This window comes from Bufo gargarizans, chromosome 1 (genome assembly GCF_014858855.1).
Source record: "Bufo gargarizans isolate SCDJY-AF-19 chromosome 1, ASM1485885v1, whole genome shotgun sequence".
Classification (NCBI taxonomy): Eukaryota; Metazoa; Chordata; class Amphibia; order Anura; family Bufonidae; genus Bufo; species Bufo gargarizans.
This window is the reverse complement of record NC_058080.1, coordinates 498,910,747-498,932,714: the sequence shown is the minus strand read 5'-3', so window position 1 is coordinate 498,932,714 and position 21,968 is coordinate 498,910,747. Positions and strand designations below refer to the sequence as shown.

The window sequence follows — 21,968 nt, the reverse complement described above, 5'->3', positions numbered from 1 at the left end:
TACCAAAACCACTCCCCCAAACCCTATATAATGCCCGCGAAACCTCACTCCTCCCCCCAACCAACTTCCAAACCTTAACCCCTTCCTAGCCTGAGTACTTCCACCCAAGTCAAAGCGCACTCCGCTATATCTGCGCCTCGCTCCATTGCTGTTATTACTTCAAGGATGGAAGATTTCTCCTCAGGCTATATTCACTAAGCCCCTTCCTTACCAATAACCACTCTGACACCTTCTTGCTTGGTAAAATTACCATTACGGCCAATTTTATTGTACACACAAATAACATAATAACAATAATCACTTTAATACATCCTTCAACATTATGAACCACTGTACCGTAACAAGGATCCTGGAGGGCAACACAAACAAGCGGTATCTTCCGTAACCATCTCTCCTTATACTTCAAAATTACCCTTGGCCGCACTCACCGACCCAAGGGCACCAAATCCTTGAAATATCCAAGTATCTCCTCCTGTAGACCTTTTAGCCCAAACAGGAGCCCCATCCTCGGCATTCACAAACCACATGAGATACAGGCTCCAACATGTCCTGCATCTCTTAAACCATTGTATTGCTCCCCCAGGATCTCATATAAATCAGCCACCAGAAGACCACCGGTGACACCTCACCTGTGGGCGTCCTGCCACACCCTAAGGGCCGTCTCCAGCCCCTCTTGGATACCCAAGGCCCACATATCAATACCCACATCATTAAGATGCACACCATCAGATCTCAAGAATTGAGGCGACGCCGCCTTCAATTCCCGATGACGAACCACCACACCACCTTGCCTGCGAACAAAATGCCCCACCTCCTTGTTTAACTTCCCCCGAGCTTTGTTAATTCGTTCCACCAACCGTGCAAAACGCCAACTACTCCTCGCCACTACCTCCGACCACACCAACAGCAAGTCCGGAAAATCCGACACCAAACGCAACACGTCCAACTTGATGTCCCGTATCACATCTCGCGACCGACGGACCCCCAAATCATTGCCACCCGCATGCAAAACCAAAATATCAGGCGAGCGATCCAACAGGGCGTTCGTATGGATTTCAGGCAAAACCCGCCCCCAGAGAAGCCCCCTTACACCAATCCACCGGACTTGCAGTTCCTCCATCGAAAAACCCAATTGACGGCCGTTCCGCCGAACATCAGCTCGCAAAGCCCCCCAGTAGACATACGAATGCCCAAAAATCCACGCAAGACAAGGAGCCGCCCCTGCAACAAAACGAACAAAGTCAAAATAAAACAACCGTCACTGCCAATTCCGATCCCCACAAATTGATCCTATAAACAATTCATCCCCCACACACTACAAGAGATGAGGCCTAACATATGAACGAAAACAATCAGACTCCCATCGCCCTATATGCTTTATGACCTCCTCTCCAAGCCCCCACCTAGCCGCCTCCGTCGCGGCCCCAATCCTGAATGAGTGTGACGCAAATTCATTTGCAGGAAAACCAGCAGCCGACAAACATCTCCTAAAAACAGCCACAAACTGAAACCGAGACAAACACGATCCATCCACATGAACCAGCAAAGCACCCGTGCCACCCGGCCATAACGCCAAAAATTCCCTGACACAACGCACTGGGGAAACAACCGATTCCGCAAGCGGCCTAAGCCATACAACCACGCCCTTACCCACCTGATCAGTTTTTGACTTGCGAATCCGACATCTCAAAGCACCATCCACCAGCACAACATCCTCCCACAACAAACCGCCCCTACTCGTGCGACTTGCTGCCACCAACTCAGAAATCCGAAAAGCCCAGAAAAAGGCCAATACAAACGCCGCCCTAAACAGACACACTTCGTACGCCGACCTACAAACCAACCCCGCTTCCTTCCACAGCGTCTGCAACACCGCAAAAGAAACCGGCCTCCTAGTATCCTTCCGTACCACACTACGACGGTAACCCTTCAAGGCCTGCCGCACCACGAAACACCTAGACACATCAGCCAAGCCCCTCAGGCGCAACCAGATGGCAACAGCCGCTACCCTCTTTGACGCAACCGAAAACGACAAACCCTCCGCATAAAACTGACCCACCCAAAAAATCTACAACATCCTAAATTCCGCAAAAGAACTGCAACCACCCATCCGTTCAATCAAGTCCTCCCACAACACCCACACTGCAGAATAGGCCAACCACGTACCTCTACTCAGAGACTGTCTAATCAGGCCCGCCGACACCCCAAGGCCACGCTCCAGAGCCACTGGGGGCAGGGCAACCCCTTGACCTCGGCACCCGGCGCCAGGCCGTGAAAACGATCCCACTGAAAGCGAGAAAGGGAATCGGCAAGTGAGTTATCCACGCCAGGCTAATGCACCGCAACAAAACATGCATTCAACTGCAAACCTCGTAAAACTAGATGTCGCAGCAAATTCAAAACCGGAGGTGAGCTCGCCGTCTGACTGTTAATCGCCTGAACCACACCCATATTATCACAGTAGAAACGAACCCGCCAATTCCTAAGCAAGTCCCCCCACAACTCAGTAGCCAAAACAATAGGAAAAAGCTCCAACAATAACCAAGTTAGTAAGGAAACCGGCCTGCCTCCATTCCACCGGCCACGCACCCGCACTCCACTGACCCTTACAAAAAAAAACATAACCAAATGAACCCGACGCGTCAGAGAACAAGTCCAAATCAACACTACCAACCACCGCTTCCATCCACACGGACCGGCCATTATATTCCGACAAAAAATTCTCCCATACCACCAAATCCTCCTTTACCGCAGCAGGCAAACGCAAATAATGAAAAGGTGCAGCAACGCCCGCAGTTGCCAGGGCCAAGCGACGACAAAACACCCGCCCCATTGGCAAGATACGACAAGCGAAATTCAATTTACCTAAAACCGACTGAACCCGCTTGAGCTGGACCTTCTTCGCCTTCCGCAAGAACAACACCTCATCCAACAGATCAGACACCTTATCAACAGGCAAACGACATTCCATGGCCACACTGTCAATCTCGATCCCCAAAAACTTTATGACCGTGGAAGGGCCCTCCGTCTTATCAGTCGCCAACGGAATACCAAAACGCGCCGCCACCCTCTCCATGGTATGCAACAAAACAGAACACACCCTAGATCCCGCCGGACCCAAAAACAGAAAATCATCTAAGTAGTGCAAGACCAAACTCCAACCCGCCTCCTTCTTTATCACCCATTCCAAAAAGGAGCTAAACGACTCAAACAATGAGCACGAAATTGCACAACCCATCGGTAAACAACAATCAACGTAATAACATCCATCCCACTGAAAACCCAGTAAATGCAAGCTATCAGGGTGAATAGGCAACAACCGAAAGGCGGTCTCAATGTCCGTTTTAACGAGTAGAGCACCCTGCCCAAAACGTTGCACCCACCGCACTGCCTCATCAAAAGACGTGTACGACACTGAGCACAACTCATCCGCTATACCATCATTCACCGACCCGCCAAGCGGATAAGACAAATGATGAATAAGCCTAAACTTATTGGGCTCCTTCTTAGGAACTAAACCCAAAGGAGAAACCCACAAATCCGGCAAAGGACACTCCGTAAAGGGGCCTACAACCCTACCAGCAGCAATCTCCCCGGCAATCTTATCCCTCACCACAGCCGGATGGCGCAATGCCGAAGACAAATTCCGCAGAGCCCGACTGACACCCGCCAAACCGCATGGAATAACAAAACCCTCGGTAAACCCTGCCAACAACAACTGTGCCGCCTCCTTATTTGGATGCATCCTTAAATACGGCTCCATCTCGTCCACCCTCACCGGCGTCACCCCTCTTCTGCACAACCTCGGATCCCTTACCCTTACCCCGCTTGAAGCACCGGGACAAGCTATGGGAACCGCCACACCCGGAACACTCATATTTGTACCGGCAGTCGGACAAGAACCTACAATGTCCCTCATTGTACTGCCAACAACAACCCCTCCTGCCACTCCCAGAAGACTCCATGGCCGAGACACCCCCGGCCCCTCCACGAAAGGGCTGAGGACCCCCCCTTGGTGCCGCCATCAATCGCATCCACAGACCAATATCCTTGTGGTCCCAACGAATGCTAGGCCTGACGCCTTCCGCTGCCGGAACTGCTAGTCATACCTAAGCACCTAAGCCACGCCACACCCCCATTAGTCCGATGCGCCTCACCGATAGCATCCATATAACAGAAGAGAGCCGAGCAGTGCTCAGGCGCCTTCTCCCCAACTACACTAGCCAAGATTGCAAAAGCTTGCAGCCAATTCTGAAAGGTACGCGGAATCAGCCGGTACCGCCTTCTCTCCTCCTCCTCCTCCTTCTTACTCTCGAACGGCCTACCCCTATCCAAATAAAAATTTTACAAGGGAAGTAACGAAAAAATTTCCACAAACTCATCCCGCCATATCTTATCCTTAATCTCCTGCTTCAAGTGAGCCCCCAGCGGCCCCTCAAAACACACATAAATCTCCCCTTTAGCCGCATCCGCCAACCGAACACCATCACCCACTTCACCCACAGCCTTTGCTACCACTCCCGACCCAGATGCCTGGGTACCCCCTCCAATGCCGTCCTCACCCGTCCCCACAGGACCCAACGCCGGACCCTGCTCCTGTCCCAAAGCCGGTACCAGAGCCCAGACCGATACTGGAGACGCCGCAGGCCCGGAACCCAATCGCGACAATAAGGACAACATACCTGACAATACCTCCCGCACCAAAGCATCAGAACCCCCCACATTAATACCCACAGCGCCCACACCCCCCCAACATGACACTGACCCGGCGGTCTCTCACCTGGCCGTCCCCGGACAACATCACCGGCAGCCGCGGAACTCCTCCCTGACGTCCTCAGTGGCGCAGTCAAACAGCACGGCACAGCTTCTTCCCCTTGAGGGACGTCCATAACGCCTGCCGCTGAATCTTCACCTGGATCCACCTCTCCCTCCTCCAATGGCGACAGCTCCACATCACCCTGCTCCTGCAGGTGACCGCCATCCCGGAATTCAGTCGCCGCACCAGCCTCAACACAGGGCCGCACGCTGTCCTCCACCATCCTCCTCATCATAACTTGCTCTCCAGCAGGATCGCCAGAAGCTGCATCCTGAAGTAACAGATCAGGGGACAAGGCAACCACCCTGTTCTCTTCCACGCTGCCATGTCGCCGGCCCACCGCCAGGGGCCGCGACACACTCACATTACGCCCTCCTCCTCTGCGCACGTCCGTCCTCAAGTGCTCCAGCCGCCGACCGGAAGCCGCCAGCCGCGGCGCAGAAGACCTCGCTGCCCTGCTCTCATGAAGGCCCAGGCTGCCAGACCGCCCGACCGCACTGCCCCTCCGAACCTCAGGTAAGGCCGCAAGGGTTCGCTCACCACTCCGAAACGCACCAGGGGAGACACCCGCCGGCCCACGCTCTCTGCCTCTCGTCGCCTAGGGGACGGGACCGGGGTTATCCCGCCGCTCCACCACGCACCGAGGAATTCCTCCCGCTGCGCCTGGGCGCACTACTGGGCACAGGCACCACAGGCTGCAGCGGAGGGTTCACAGGGGGACTCCGAAGACGCCGGCGCACACGTGGGGTAGACTCCGGACTCAGCCGCTCCGGTGGGACCGACCTCCTGGCCCTATAGGGTCGCTCAGCCGCCACTGCCATGGGAGATGGGATAAGAGCCGCCTGAATGGTCTCATGCAGATGCTCCGCACCTTGCTCTCGAACTGCAGCCCTGACCGCTGCCAACAGATCCTCCAGCGACGACATCTTGCTGCTGAAACACTCTACCTTGCACTGACGCCTGCGTACCAAAACCACTCCCCCAAACCCTATATACTGCCCGCGAAACCTCACTCCTCCCCCCAGCCAACTTCCAAACCTTAACCCCTTCCTAGCCTGAGTACTTCCACCCAAGTCAAAGCACACTCCGCTATATCTGCGCCTCGCTCCATTGCTATTATTCCCACAATGTTGTGCAGAAAGATAGTGAAGCAATATCAGAAAGGTGTTACCCAGCGAAAAATTGCAAAGACTTTGCATCTATCATCATCAACTGTGCATAACATCATCCGAAGATTCAGAGAATCTGGAACAATCTCTGTGCGTAAGGGTCAAGGCCGTAAAACCATACTGGATGCCCGTGATCTCCGGGCCCTTAAACGACACTGCACCACAAACAGGAATGCTACTGTAAAGGAAATCACAGAATGGGCTCAGGAATACTTCCAGAAACCATTGTCAGTGAACACAATCCACCGTGCCATCCGCCGTTGCCAGCTGAAACTCTACAGTGCAAAGATGGAGTGGCAAAATGGAAGACTGTTCTGTGGTCAGACGAGTCACGATTCGAAGTTCTTTTTGGAAATCTGGGATGCCATGTCATCCAGACCAAAGAGGACAAGGACAACCCAAGTTGTTATCAACGCTCAGTTCAGAAGCCTGCATCTCTGATGGTATGGGGTTGCATGAGTGCGTGTGGCATGGGCAGCTTGCATGTCTGGAAAGACACCATTAATGCAGAAAAATATATTCGGGTTCTAGAACAACATATGCTCCCATCCAGACGTCATCTCTTTCAGGGAAGACCCTGCATTTTTCAACAAGATAATGCCAGACCACATTCTGCATCAATCACAACATCATGGCTGCATAGGAGAAGGATCCGGGTACTGAAATGGCCAGTCTGCAGTCCAGATCTTTCACCTATAGAGAACATTTGGCGCATCATAAAGAGGAAGGTGCAACAAAGAAGGCCCAAGACGATTGAACAGTTAGAGGCCTGTATTAGACAAGAATGGGAGAGCATTCCTATTTCTAAACTTGAGAAACTGGTCTCCTCGGTCCCCAGACGTCTAGTTGAGTGTTGTAAGAAGAAGAGGAGATGCCACACAGTGTGAATGCCTTGTCCCAACTTTTTGGGGATTTGTTGACACCATGAAATTCTGATTCAACATATTTTTCCCTTAAAATGGTACATTTTCTCAGTTTAAACTTTTGTTCCGTGATTTATGTTCTATTCTGAATAAAATATTAGAAGTTGGCACCTCCACATCATTGCATTCAGTATTTATTCACGATTTGTATAGTGTCCCAACTTTTTGGGAATCCGGTTTGTACAATGGGGTCATTTATGGGGGCTTTCTAATATGTAAGCCCCACATCAAGAAGTACAATGTGTCACGAGAAAGCAATCTCAGAATGGCTTGGATAAGTAAAAGTGTTCTAAAGTTATTACCACATAAAGTGACACATGTCTGATTTGAAAAAAATGGCCTAAGCAGAAATGCAAAAAACTGGCCCGGGGTAGAAGGGGTTAAATTTGTCAGACCACATAAGTTGTCCCACTCCTGCCCACATCCTGCTCACTTGTCAGAGAAGTTGGAGGCACAGATTAAAACAGCAGAAAGTCACACATTTTTGAGCTGTTGGCATACTTTTCTGTTATAGGAATGTAATTAATTCCCCCTATTGACTTCAACAGGAAAAGTTCATCGGCATGCTCTGTGACTTATTACATACTAAAAGGACAGTCTGCATTAAAAAACTAAAGCACAAAGTGCTTTTTAGATAGTGGGGGTGTCACATTCAGCAGTTTCAAGGAGTAAATAAAGAGCTTAAAGAGGACCTTTCACTACTCTACAAACGTAAAGCTAACTATACCTGTGGGCAGAGCGGCGCCCAGGGGTCCCCCTGCACTTACTAGTAAGTCTGGGCGCCGCTCCGTTCGCCCGGTATAGGCTCCGGTGTCTTCGCTCCCTCTGACTGATTTCTTGTAGGAGGCGTGTCCCTTGCTGCACTGCTGGCCAATCGCAGCGCACAGCTCATAGCCTGGCTATGAGCTGTGCGCTGCGATTGGCCAGCAGTGCAGCAAGGGACACGCCTCCTACAAGAAATCAGTCAGAGGGAGCGAAGACACCGGAGCCTATACCGGGCGAACGGAGCGGCGCCCAGACTTACTAGTAAGTGCAGGGGGACCCCTGGGCGCCGCTCTGCCCACAGGTATAGTTAGCTTTACGTTTGTAGAGTAGTGATAGGTCCTCTTTAAAGGGTTTCTACCACTTCAGTATGACCAAATTAGCTTTCAGACACTAGCGATCTGCTAGTGTCTGATCTCCATAACCATGCAATTCTTAGAGCTTTGTGTGGAGCCGTTTCATTAAAAAACTAACTTTTATTCCTATGCAAATGAGCCTCTAGGTGCTATGGGGGCGTGTTTTCAGCACCTAGAGGCTCGGTCTACTCACACTGTATGCCCGCCCATCTCGTCTTGAATGCCTGCCTCCATCACAGCCATCGGACGAATTCATGCACCTGCGCCGTTCCCTTCTGTCTTCGGCGCAGGCGCAATGAGTGAAGGCCGCTCTCCTGATGCCGGCTTCCTCACTGTGACGTAGTCGGCGCAGTGAGGAATCCGGCACCAGGAGCGTATCATTTACTCACTGCGCCTGCGCCGATGACAGAAGTGAACGGCGCAGGCGCATGAATTCGTCCGAAGGCTGTGATGGAGGCAGGCATTCGAGACGAGATGGGCGGGCATACAGTGTGAGTAGACCGAGCCTCTAGGTGCTGAAAAGACGCCCCCATAGCACCTAGAGGCTCATTTGCATAGGAATAAAAGTTTTTTAATGAAACGGCTCCACACAAAGCTCTGAGAATTGCATGGTTATGGAGATCAGACACTAGCAGATCGCTAGTATCTGAAAGCTAATTTGGTCATACTGAAGTGGTAGAAACCCTTTAATACTATACAACAGCTTATCCATAGGAGCAGTTTTATTCACATAAAACAAAACAACTAAAACATCTCTGTGTTTTGGGGCGACCCCCTTCCTTAGGACATACAACAAACTTCCACTTACCTTCATTCATAGCATTCTAATACATTTGTCTTCCTTCACACACCTTTCCCATAAGCCGGAAGTCACCTGTCAGAATATATTAAAATAAATATAAAATATCAACATCAAGTACCCAACATTTATTAATTAACTTTACATTCTGTCTTTATTGACTCTTTCTTTGACCTCATTTAACCCATTTGGCACCAGTGTATCTAGTCCAAAAATTAAATAGCTTTCCCTTTTACATAATGTTTGAAAATGATGAAACATATAGGGTCCCCTGCTCTATTGGGAGTCACATTTAGCAAGTCTGGGTTACTTTGAATTAATGCAAGGAAGTGTTTCAATAGACTATGTTTCTGGTAACCCTGTTTAATATTGTGTCTGTGGGTAATCAACCTTTCCTTTAAACAGGGTTACCAGAAACATAGAGGATCATTTATTAAGACCGGCATTATAGACATCAGCCTTAATAACCTCTATTTCTGGCGGTGGATCCGCCTACGTTATGTAGAGGCGTCAGCCTCTACGTAACTTCGGCGTATCCAGCACCAGTCTAAAAGTAAGTAAGCTCCGCTCAGCTAATCATGGTATAGCACCTTGTTACATTGTACCTACGTGCTATGCCGGCCTTTAGCCAATCTCAGGGGACACTGTTCGTTGTGGCCCCATTGCCCAAATGCAGAGTCTGGACTCTGTACACCGCAGGAATAGTGAATTTAAAGTACGATCAGAAAACTGGACTTTGGGAGTCAATTTCTTTATTAAAAAAGCAAAATTAATTCATAAAGTATTGATAAAGTATATTATAAAAATAATATTTAGGGCTTGAGGGACATTTAAAAAAAATTGCATAAAAGTTTAGTTACTCTTTGAAGGTAGATAATGAAATGGAAGATTAGTTAAGAACTACTAAGTAGCTCTTAGTCACAGCTATTTGGCAACCCCATTCACTTCCCCACTGTCAGTTTGTTTTCTATTTGCCCTGTGACACGCTGCTTGTAAATGTCTCAGCCTGTAATAGACCGTGACTTGAATTTTTAGATTTTCTCTCCTTTAGCTATTTGATAGGAATATTGCAAATTTTCCATTTGAAAACTACAGTATTATGAACCCTAAACTAAAGTGATGCACGGTATGTGATGCTGGGGCGACAACAAGGATGCAGAGTAAAAGTCTCTGGGCAAAACTGAATTTTGTAATTTTTTGCTTGTTGATGCACTTTCATTTTATAGATTCATATTCTTTATATATTGCTCATGGAATAAAAAATAAAGTGTTGAATATTACATCAGCACGCCCCTTCCACACATGTATACAGTATATATCTTGTTAATTAGCTTACTGCACCCACTGTTAAAGGCGTTGTCCAAGCTACGCATATTATGACCTATCCTCCGTATAGGCAATCAATATCAGATCAGTAGTGCTGCGGCATCTGGTGCCCCCCACAGATCAGCTGTTGTGGGCTGCTGCAGCACCTGAAACTGGCAGTGTATAGAGAAAGCAGCAGGCTCCATGCACTGAGGTTTCCTGTGGCAGTGTACTGAAGCTGAACTCCCATTTACTTGAATGGGAGCTGAGCTACAGTACCCTGTCCCTCCTACTATACAATATACAAAGCTGTCTGTCTCTAGCTCCATATCTGTTGATTGTGGGTTAGAGAAGACACTAGTAGCTTGTGATGAGGCAGAACCGGATTTACTTGTGTGGATTAAGTTCCAAACATACAAGACATTTCAGCAAACTGTAACAGCAGCCATCTTGGTATAAAGAGAGAGAGAGAGAAAAACAAGTTTTACAGACATACACAACTGGTAACCTTAACATACAGTGCCATCTTCTGGTCAAGTGATAGTAATACACAATACTGTATATGATATATGCTGTTGCATCCTCAACAGTATATTGTATAGTTTCCGGTGCCAGTGGCTGCCTGAAACAGCTGATCAGTGGGGGTGATAGGTGTCGCTCCCCCACTGATCTAATATTGATGACCGAGGAGAAGAATAGGTCATCAATATGTAGCAAATATGTATCAAATAAGCTGGCAAGCTGGAGATTAGCACAACTATTGTAGGGGTTCGGTGAGTAAAATAGAGACAACATTTATTAATAATAGTGAATCCCCAATATTTATCAATATTTCTACGGCTCATGACAGGAAAATGTATAGCATGTGGGTTTTTTCGTCAGTGTTTGACCTATTTGATGTTACTTTACAGCTCATAGTGACTCATAGTGATATTTCTGTAAGAGGAAGTAAAAGTACCCATCATGAAATGTCCTAACCATCATGGTGAACATGCAAAAAATAACTTAATCAATTTCTAGGAGGAAAGGAAGTAGCAGGAAATGTGCAATAAACCCTTTAGGGCATTACATTTAAAGGGGTTTTCTCATAATCCACATTTACCACCTATTGACAAGATATGTGACAAATGTATGCTCACAGGAACCCCACCACTGGGGGAACTAGAACAGGCTGACTCCCCCATTCAAATCTTCCTCCATGTGTGAGGAGGAACAGGAAACGTGTGAAACCCATACTAGTGATCATGAGGATCCCAGCAATCGTACATTTATAAGGATAGGTGATACATTTCCATTGTGGGAATACCCTTTAACCAAGGATGACTCTACAGACAACTACAGATATGTTAATGCGTCAATAGCTCCATAAATAAGTATCCATACAGGCAGAATGCAGAGGACTAGCTGTCAATATACATCAGATTAATATCATCTGGTGCCATCAAAATTGTCAGGTTCCTCAGACAATCTGATAAGTATGAGAGTCTTCCAACTATCCCCTGTTGACAGATGTTGGAAATACCTGATCTTTGTACTTAAGCAGCTATCAGTCATCTGGCAGTGACTTGTCTTCCTTTCCCCATTGAAATAATTAAGTATATTGCCAGTTTGTGTCAAATGCCAACCATTTATGCTGAAAAATATATAATTTATAGTGGGCATTGATATGTTGGCATGGTCCAGCCGACATTGGATCTGCAGACTGTATTTCTGGCAGATCCCAACAAAGTTGCTTGCATCTGTTTGCAAATGTCTCAGTTCCACGACTTGCTTTACATATACAAATTATGGAGCAGTGGTGGAAACACAAAAGCCAACAGAATACTGTATGTCAGCAGTTTGTTTATAAAGAGAGAGCTTTAGTCTAATATGTGAGCACATAAAAAATACAAGATTCCGCTCAGCTTTAGATGGCAACATCTGAAAAACGCTCTTTCAGGGGCGTAACTATAGGGTTCACAGCCGTCAGAGTTGTGACTGAGCCCACAAGCCAGAGGGCCTCACATGTGATCTTCTATGATGTCTGGCAGCCAAAGTCTACCCCGTTGTTAGAAAGGAGATCATTAACCTTTCAATGCCAAAAGAAGCAGTGGGTCAGCATATAGTCAAGGGAGGGAAGCTGTGCAGGAAAATGCAGACTACCACCAGTGGTGGTGTGTAGGGGTAAATGGTAGTGTTGGGTGCGAATATTTGAATTGCGAATATTAATCGAGAATATCGGAAACTTCGAGAATTCACAAATATTTAGAATACAGTGATATATATTCGTAATTTCGAATAATCTAGTTTTTTTCATCAGTAACCTCCCTTCTTGCTTGTGGTCCAATGAGAAGGCTGCAGTGTCTTTATCTGATCGCGAATCTATAAAAGCACAATATATCTCTTGTGAGGCAGTGACATGCCTCATGGTTTTTAGGGGAGATATATGGCAGGATTTGCTGTGTCTTCCCCCAAATCGCCAGGTCTGAAGAAAGACCAGGTGCAGTAATCACCTGGGGATAAAGGAATCCTCAGAGTGAGAGGGGGTGGGGACTTGCACACAGAAGGCTGGAGTGGCTCTGTGTGGTCTGAGCCAGGAGGGCTGAGAGACCACTATCCCCCAAGAGACACTGGTGTGGGAGCAGCCTGGAGGCTGCTGGAGGTTGGGCTGGGAATGCCGCATCTCATCACGGGTGTAAACTGTGGTACAATTTAGGTGAGTCAGGGAAACCTATGTGTTTAGTTAGGGCCCAGACGGGCAAGGTATTTTATTTTGGCTTTGTGTCTTTCTTTATGCCGTGTGCCACAATAAAGCACAGTTTGGCCCCTAAATCCTGGTGTCTGTGAAGAAATGTGTGATTGCAACCACCGGAAAAGAGCTAATCCCCCACACTCTATATAAAGCAATTGTAATGTTCTGCCGTGCTAAACATTTTCTCCAGTCTCAGGAAACTTCAAGCAGCTTGAAAAAATGGGGCTATAGTGACCCACGCCTGTATTTCGCAAGCATTAAGTGAATATAACATTGCCGATTTTTTTATGCTCAAGGGAACAGTTTCGGACCATAGGGGTTGTTAGTAGTATTGAGCAAATTGAAGAATGCGAAGCGGAATTCGATCTGAAGTTTAGGAAAAATTTAATTTGCCATAAAGCCAAAGTTCCTCGCACTTGGTGGTAATAAATACATGTTTCCTAAAATGGTAGATGAAAATAAAAAGAATTATACTCAACTCATCCACTTGATCACAGAGAGGCCGTCTGCTCCTGTTTTTATTAAGAAAACCTGCCAAAGGACCTGCAATGAACATTAAGATGTGACACAGCCAGCGTGATCACGTGGTGACGTCTTCATGCTCACCTCAGATCCTTTGGCAGGTTTTCTTCAATCAGGACAGGAGTAGACAGCCTCTCCATGATCAAGTGGGTGAAGTGAGTATTTTTTTTAACCCTCTGAGCACCTGAATGTGAGTCTCAGATGCAGCGATCAGTGTTGAACATGGCATCTGAGGGGTTAAATGGCAGGGGCGGCACAATCACCATTCCCCGACATTGAGCCCGCTCCATACAATGAAAGCGATTTGTGACGAGGTAATTCATAATGAATCGAATTTCTTGACCAAGTTCTGTGAAGCTGCCGAACTGAATTTTTGAAAACTTTACTAATCTCTATTTGTCAGTTCCAAGGCCAGATATGGATCCAACTACAAGTGATATGGATCCAACTACAAGATAATAATTTACTGTTCATTTTCAGAAGTATATATACCTACTCTACGCTTGGAACCAGAGGAGACGGTGTACATTGTAGGAGAATCTTTATCACTGAGATGTGTTGCTGACATGCCAACAAGTGTCTCTGGGTTCAGCTTCTTCAAAGATGCAGCAGTGATAGCTAACAATTCTGTCTCAAATCGACTGACCATACCATCTCTGTCTACAATGGATTCTGGAAATTATATCTGCACCTACTACCAAGAAACTACAGGCACACAACAAGAAAGCAACTTCATAGACCTTAAAGTGTTTGGTGAGTGACTTGCTCCCATGTTTTTTTCTTCCCTTGAAACCATCTTGGTCTATTGCTGAACAGTATTTGTCTTGCACCATATGTATCAAAATATATACAGTACAGTATAAACATATATACACACACATATAGGCATGAGAAAAGCAAAGTCCACCCTCTTTGCTTTTATGTTACAACCTCGGATGAACACCACACAACACGTTCCGTCGTTTCATTATTTACTCATCAAAAAACATGGAAAGTACTCATCAAAAAAGTCAACATGGAAAAGCCAAATGTGAAAAACTAGGTTACACTCCATAAATGAATAGCTTGCAGTAATAAGTTGAAGTAATCATTTTCCGTGTAAGTCTCGCATCGTTCTGGAGGTATTTTGGCCCTCTCTTCTTTACAACATTGCTTCAGGTCATTGAGGTTTGTGGGCATTTATGCACAGCTCTCTTAAAGCGGCTCTGTCACCAGGATTAACCCTATTAAACCTGACATACTGCCTGGCAGGGCTCATCATGCTGATTAAAACGATACCTTTCTTTTGTCTGTATGCGAAACGACTGCAGAGTTTTTATATGCAAATGAGAAGTTTTCTGAATTTTCACATCACTGTACACAAAGTTATAGGGGTATTCCAGTTATTTCAAGTCATCTTCTGTTCTGCTGCTCGGACCCCCAACAGATCATGAGAAGAGGGGCCCTGTACCCTGCAGAGATTCGTGAAATGAAAGGAGCAGCAGATTGTCCATGCAGATAGGGGATATTTTTAAATAAACAGAATACCCCTTTAATAAAACAAATGACTAATTGCAACAGAATTATTTATAGCAATAAATCATCATAGTTTTGAACAGAAAATTGTTCCAACAGACACATGGCCAAATCCAAACATCTCACATGTCTATTACAAGATGGGTATATTTACATACAAAGGTCTATCAGAGATCTTAAATGTTCCCTCTGTTGCATCTCTTGCCAGTAGTGTTGTGGAGGTGTAAAGGTAATTGTCCTTACCGATAACTGGCTTTCTTCTCAAGTTCTCTGAAAAGTTGCAAAAGTGGCGTATATCAGTTAATAAATGAGCCCCTGTGTTTGTATTAACCAGTTCTCTGATCTGAATCTTTTTACAGAACGCCCAACTGCTCCAATATTGACGGTTGAACCCAAGAAGAATGTCTTTGTTGTAAATGAATCAGTGGTAATACGCTGTAACCTACCAAGAGGGCAAAGTGCCACAGGAGTCAGCCTGTATCAAGATGAGAGAATACTCTCTGAGGCAGATGATTTCGGAGTTTTATCTCTTGCAAAAACTGAAAGGAGACACACTGGAAAGTATACCTGTGACTATGAGACTGTTATATCAGGACGTACACTGACATCTCATGTCAGCAACCAAGAGACTTTGGTAGTGATAGGTACTGTCATTATGTTAAAAACCATTTCAGTGCAATTCCACAAAATTGTCATTTTGCAGCATACCACATATTAATACATCTAGACAGAGTAGAAAAAGGATGGATTTCTTCACAGTTGCCCATTCCAGGATGACACAGTAATGGAGGGGAAATAGTCATGTTCAATGGGACAAAACGTTACTCTAACTGGAGCACAAAGCGGAATGACAAACATTGGTGCTTAGCTTGGTTTTTATAGTCTCAATTGGGCACACGACCAAGTACTACCACACATCCTGGTGGTTACAATCTCTAATGGGCTTACAGCTTGGTGGTTATCACCTTATTGGGTTTAGCAAACTGGTTCAGGATTAAGGTACTGGAAATGGTCCACAACCACACACAGGTTTCTCAGAGTCATTGCCCTTTCAGTGACAAATGATGGCAGGGCCAAACTCTTCTCCACAGTCTTCTTCCAGATCTCAACTGCAACATCAGTCCTATGCACAACTGTCATTCCTCTAACAAGCTCTCTGTGCTCTCTAAATATAAAGATTTTAGCCTCAAGGCCCACCAAAGCATCTCGTTATATAATCTGCCTCGACCTTAGTTCAGAGCCTGTGCAGCACCATGCTATTGCATCTGCACACATGACCAGAGATCTCACCAGCCCACCGTGCCCACCATTGGTATAACACATAACCAAAACATGAATTTTAAATTAGTTTCGCTGGTGCATCAAGCTGTGAAAGTGTACAGCAGCAAGGAGTCAGTTCAAGTGCACTGTAGTGTAAAGGTCCCTTTACACAGGATAATTTAGCAGGAGATTGTTGGGAAGGAAGCATTGCTTCCCGGCAATCACTTGTTTCTTAGTGAAGAAGACCACTGCATTTACATGCATCAAGCTCTTCCACAGTATGGGGAAGAGGGATCACTAATGTCATCACTCGTCCCCATACATAATCAGCAGGAACCCTTTAATGACAATGTAATAACAGATGTTCTATTCAGACACTAGTATAGCTCCAAAGTGTAGATAAGCCCCATTCACATTTGTCTGGTACTTTCATTGTTCCCCCTCTGACATTTGGAAAACTTATGTCTGTTTTTAACGGGAATCTGTTTTGCCCTCAAGCTGCACAAAAACATCAGTTTAATGCACTCAAGTGATGGAGTGACATATATTCTTCTACTTGGGCAGTGTAGAGTCACACATTTGTTTTGATGCAGGTCATATTAGGCCAAAATGGCAGTGACAAAGATTTGTAATGCACTTTTCTCAAAGGGATTTAAAACGCAGGTATAGTTATGTAGCTGGGGTGACTCCCTGGGAAGTCAGTGACTGCCCTATAAGCGTTCAACCCCAACACACACTAGGGTCAACTTCAGAGGAAGCCAATTGTTGTATATTTTTGGAAACCAGAGGAAACCCACACAATCACAGGGAGAACATACAAACTTCATGCAGATGTTGTCCCTGGTCAGATTCAAACCCAGCATTTCAAGAATATATGGGAGAATAAATAATTATATATTATAAAATGTGGTAGAGTGCTCACCAACGTGCGGCTCGGTCTGCTATACCACCTATCATGTAAGATCAATGATATAAACTCAATGATCGGCCCTTTATAAAATATCACAATTTGTTATAATGCATACATGTACTGTATCACTCATAAAATACTATAGGTAAAATTTAATAAAAATTCACATGAAATCACGGTCCCTCTATTCTGTTACAGTGCGGAGCTCTCGCACTGTTCAGTACAATAAATGTTCCATAGCGTTCTGTGCACAGGTATAAAGCATGCTGCTTTCAGTTGTGTAGCATTCCTGGTATCTATAGTACGCAAAATTCTCTAAACAGCTCTTCAGTTTTATATCAAAATGCAAGTATGATATATCCAACTTGAATATGAAAAAGATATCGGTGTCTTACCGCAAACTTGGTGTATCAGTTGTTTACAACATACATGCGTGTATATGCGGCTTTTGAGTTCCGATATTCGCGCACACAGGTGTCTGTGGTCAGCAGGTTTCTGTGATCAGACCTGCGCTAGTGTCGGCACTTTCGTAGTTTCAGCACATGCGGATTGTTGGCAGGGAGATGCTGGATATAGTCTGTAGCTGCCAATGGCGGTTTTGAAACAGAACGATGGCTTTATCCTGGATTTCTTCAGCCCAAATGTATAGATATCGCTATGGTGCAGTAGTCACCAGACGCGTTTCGAAACCAATGCGGTTTCTTCTTCTGTGGTGCAAGGTGTATTAAGAAAGAGGGACGATATCGCTCCTTATATTGGGGTGATCTCAGAAGCTGCACCGGATTTCACTTCACCGGTGTTGTTATCAAAACATGGGACTGGATCATGTGATTACTATGTACATGCTGTTCAGACCTTGAGTTTATTAGTACATGCAATTTTATTCAACTCCTTTTGTTAAGACATATTATACAATATACTGCCAATATATTGGGCATGAAGCCCTCGGCATATTGTGTGTCAGTGTGTCATCATGTTAAATATTGCGTCCATCTCTATATTGGGATTCAAATATCAAATTCAGACTATACAATTTATGACAAGTGATACGTACCTTGAGTTCCCACATTTGCTGCTTTCTATACCATGTTCTGGTGTTACGATTTTTATATCATTATCAAACATCGTGAAATCTGATTATAATAGCGTTTAACATCCATAGTTGATGCAAACATATAAAATGCTACTAGAAACTTTATTGCATTATATAGCATGTGTTACATGTTATATTTGTGTATATAAACAACCAAATATATATATGAATCAGCTATATGATAAATTTTCAATGTATCAGACGCTGATGTCATTGTGTAACATTGCTACATTTGGAGCCTAAATTTTATACAGTATATTCAATTGTGGGAGATTTCAATTCATTTACTCTCCACCTGTCATATTTAGATGTTGCGGTTGCTTCGTACGATGACCTGACTCTCTTATTTTGTGATATTTATTGTCAATTTACTGAAATAAAAATTTAATATACTGCATCCATGGGTACTCAAAATAGGAATAAAACACCAAAAAAATTATAAATAAATAAATAAATAAAAAATAAAAAAAATAAAAAAAGGGAAATGATCCATGTAATGTATGCATTATAATAAATTGTGATATTTTTATAAAGGGTCAGTCATCAAGTTTATAAATAATTTTATATACCATCTTTTTCTCTCCTTTTGTGTCCACTTCTGGCTTTGGCTCAAAGAATTTCACAAAAGGCATCCTCGTATAATTTTGCATCCACTGTTTTTAATTTTTGGGTGCAATGCCACATTAGATCGTGTTGAGTGACATTTGTCACCTTGGAACCCAAACCTAATTCCACATATCATATAATATTTTTGCATTTTTCAGATCTGCCTCCAACTCCAATTTTACGGTATGCGAACAACCAGAAACAGACTGGACAAGTAGAGATTGTATGTGAGATACCAAATCCTCCATCCTCCTTCCTAATCCAGGGATATCGTTTGTATCGAAATGGAGGGGAAATTTCAAGTAATAAAGCTAATCAGTTTGTCATCAATTACCATCTGGAATTCGATGGATGCTACTTCTGCCGAAGCTTTGTGAATGTTTTAGGGGAGGAGATCCTATCACATAAGAGTGCTGAGGTCTTCTTGCCAATAGAAGGTGAGATAAATTTGTTACCAGACTACAAAACTATAAAAGTATTTATGTAATAAAGTTTTATATGTACAGTATATATATATATATATATATATATATATATTATACTGTATACACCGTTTAATGAAATCTTTACTCTACTTACAGTAGCTTTATAAAGACAACTACACAGGTATCAAGTTTCCCTCAGAGCTTGTAGACCAAATCCAGACCATCATAAAATAGTGTATATGATGTTGGTGTGCAGCAAGCCCCTGAGGAGCCGTGCAGAGGATAGAAGTGGTAGTGGTCCTGATGAGATGTTCTGTCACAGTGTACTCCCTCAGGCCATCGTTCCCTGGGGTTTGGTGCAGTGAAAAGGTGGAGTGAAGGAATCAGGCAGACATAGGAGAACATTAAACGTCTTTCTTTACTGAGTGAAAAGGATAATGTTTGGTACATCCAGCAATAGTAGATACATACAAAGCGCAGTTTCTGTCACCAGATGATGAGGTACAGGTGGCTGGTTAGGTGGCAGTAAATGACAAAGTCTCTCTCCTGATTCCCCTTGACTATGGCTATAGATTGGCACCTGTGGCTGTAGGTGTCCACTATGTAATGCAGGCTTTCAGGTTTGCCTGAATTGTGTTATGGTGATGGGTGTGTTAACTCATCAACCCCCCACCATGCAGCAGTGGCAGCTGGTCAATCTGCTGTCTGGAACGTAATCACTTGATGGGTTACTGCAGCCTTTGGACATTTCCTTTCCTCACAGATGAGTTGATTTCTAAAGCAGGAGCTGATGCACGTTATCCCTGTCTCCTCACTAGCCTAGCTCTCCCTCCTCACCAGCCCACTTCTATAAAGAGGGGGGATAATGGTGAGGTTACCACCATCCCCAGTGCCACTCATACGCCATCTGCTGGTGAAACAGTGTATTAAATTAGAAAAACAGAACAGTAGCAATATAAACAAAACAATTTGCAGATAGCCTATTTGCGATTATTGCAGGTGGTCAACTGAAGTCACAGCTTCCCCGAACTACCTTCAGATATGATAGCCTTTAAGCAATAATTCACCTTTTTGTTTAGTTATCAATCACAGCTTAGTGCTACTCAGAGGTGTAGTTTGATGCTCCTGAACCTCAGTGGTATTATATGCCCTTAATAATATTGGTGTCTCCTTATATGGCAGAAGGCACTGCGCCCCCAAGGAAGCAGGGTACAACTATTAAAGGAGTTGTCCAAGTTATATTTATTGATGACCTATCCTCAGGATAGGTCATCAATATCAGATCGGCTGGGGTCCGACACCCGGCACCCCTGCCGATCAGCTGTTTGAAGAGAAGGCGCACTCCGTGCCAGTGCTGCCTCCTCCTCATTGTTCACCTGCTCGCCGTTGCATCTGCAGCAGTGACCAGGTGTAATTACACCCAAGCCGTCTCATTCATTACAATGGTACCATTGAAATGAATGGGACAGCTTGGGTGTAATTACACCTGCTCAGCCTGGTTCTCCATTAGGACAGGACAATGGGATCCCCATTCTCAGGATCGAAGAGGATCCCCGCTGATCAGTTAGTTATACACTATCCTGCGTATATATAATAACTTTCCTACTTGGCTTAGCCCCTTTAAGACAGGAAATGATGCAATCTTTTTTTTCTTTTAATATTTAGGAAGTAACACAAAAAGCTGCCAGAATCCAAATTCAAAAAGTGAGTATGGCCTCCCAAGACAAGGTAAAAAAATAATACAGTAATAGGATCTCTAAGATCATTATCAGCAATTTGCCAGACATTAAAATCTGTGTGGAGGGGCCCAACCTGAAATTTTGCATCAGGGCCCATGAGCCATTAGTTGTGTCATGTATCCAGCCCTGGAGCTGTCAACCTCTGAGTTACTCCCCTGTTCCCCTAGGTCACAGTAATAATCTACCATTTAAGCTGCTGTGACTCTTGAGGCCTGGGGTTGTTTTTTTTAAATTTTGTTCAGAGGCTGTCGACTCCAAGGCCAGACAACCCCTTTAAGTAATATGGGTCCAGCTACAAAATAATAACTTACTGTTCATTTTCCGAAGCACTTAAACCTACTCTACGTTTGGAGCCGGAGAAGACGGTGTACATTGTAGGAGAGTCTTTATCAATGAGATGTGTTGCTGACACGCCAACAAGTATCTCTGGGTACAGCTTCTTCAAAGATACAACATTGATAGCCAACAATTCTGTCTCAAATCGACTGAACAAACCATCTCTGTTTAAAACGGATGCTGGAAATTATTTCTGCACCTACTACCAAGAAACTACAGGCACACAACAAGAAAGCAACTACATAGACCTTAAAGTGTTTGGTGAGTGACTTGCTCCCATGTTTTTTTCTTCCCTTAAAACCATCTTGGTCTACTGATGTATTTTTATTTGTAAGGACCGACATTTTAGATGCCGGTCTTAATAAAGGCCCATAGCTGGCAGTGGATCCGCTGGAGTTATGAAGAGGGACCAGCCTCTCCATAATTTCGGCACATCCAGTGCCAGTTCTAGTGCCATTCCTAGCTGTCTTACATTTAGACTTTTTTCTATGCCTCAAACAGGTGTAGAAAGTGGTGAATGAGACGGGCCTACCATATACACATACATACATATAAACATTCACATATACAGGTAGAGTCATGATAAAAACAAAGTACATCACTAAATTCTATGGTTTTACCTATCAGTGTATAATAGAAAAACATCTGATCTTTAGAAGGTCTTAAAATTAGATAATTACAACCTCAGATGAACAACACAC

The 21,968-nt window shown here is 44.7% G+C and overlaps 1 protein-coding gene across 3 annotated transcripts in view; it reads left to right on the top strand.

Moving 5' to 3' along the window:
- Positions 1–21,968, top strand: part of LOC122923918 (immunoglobulin superfamily member 1-like) — a 332,379-nt gene that overhangs the window by 264,987 nt on the left and 45,424 nt on the right. For 2 of the 3 annotated variants that reach the window (XM_044274786.1, XM_044274796.1), the window contains exons 4-8: positions 13,864–14,136; positions 15,258–15,542; positions 18,926–19,204; positions 20,858–20,896; positions 21,259–21,528. In XM_044274786.1, the coding sequence (XP_044130721.1) occupies positions 13,864–14,136; positions 15,258–15,542; positions 18,926–19,204; positions 20,858–20,896; positions 21,259–21,528 (1,146 nt within the window). The remainder of the gene's footprint in view (positions 1–13,863; positions 14,137–15,257; positions 15,543–18,925; positions 19,205–20,857; positions 20,897–21,258; positions 21,529–21,968) is intronic. The other variant, XM_044274802.1, reaches the window with a different exon arrangement.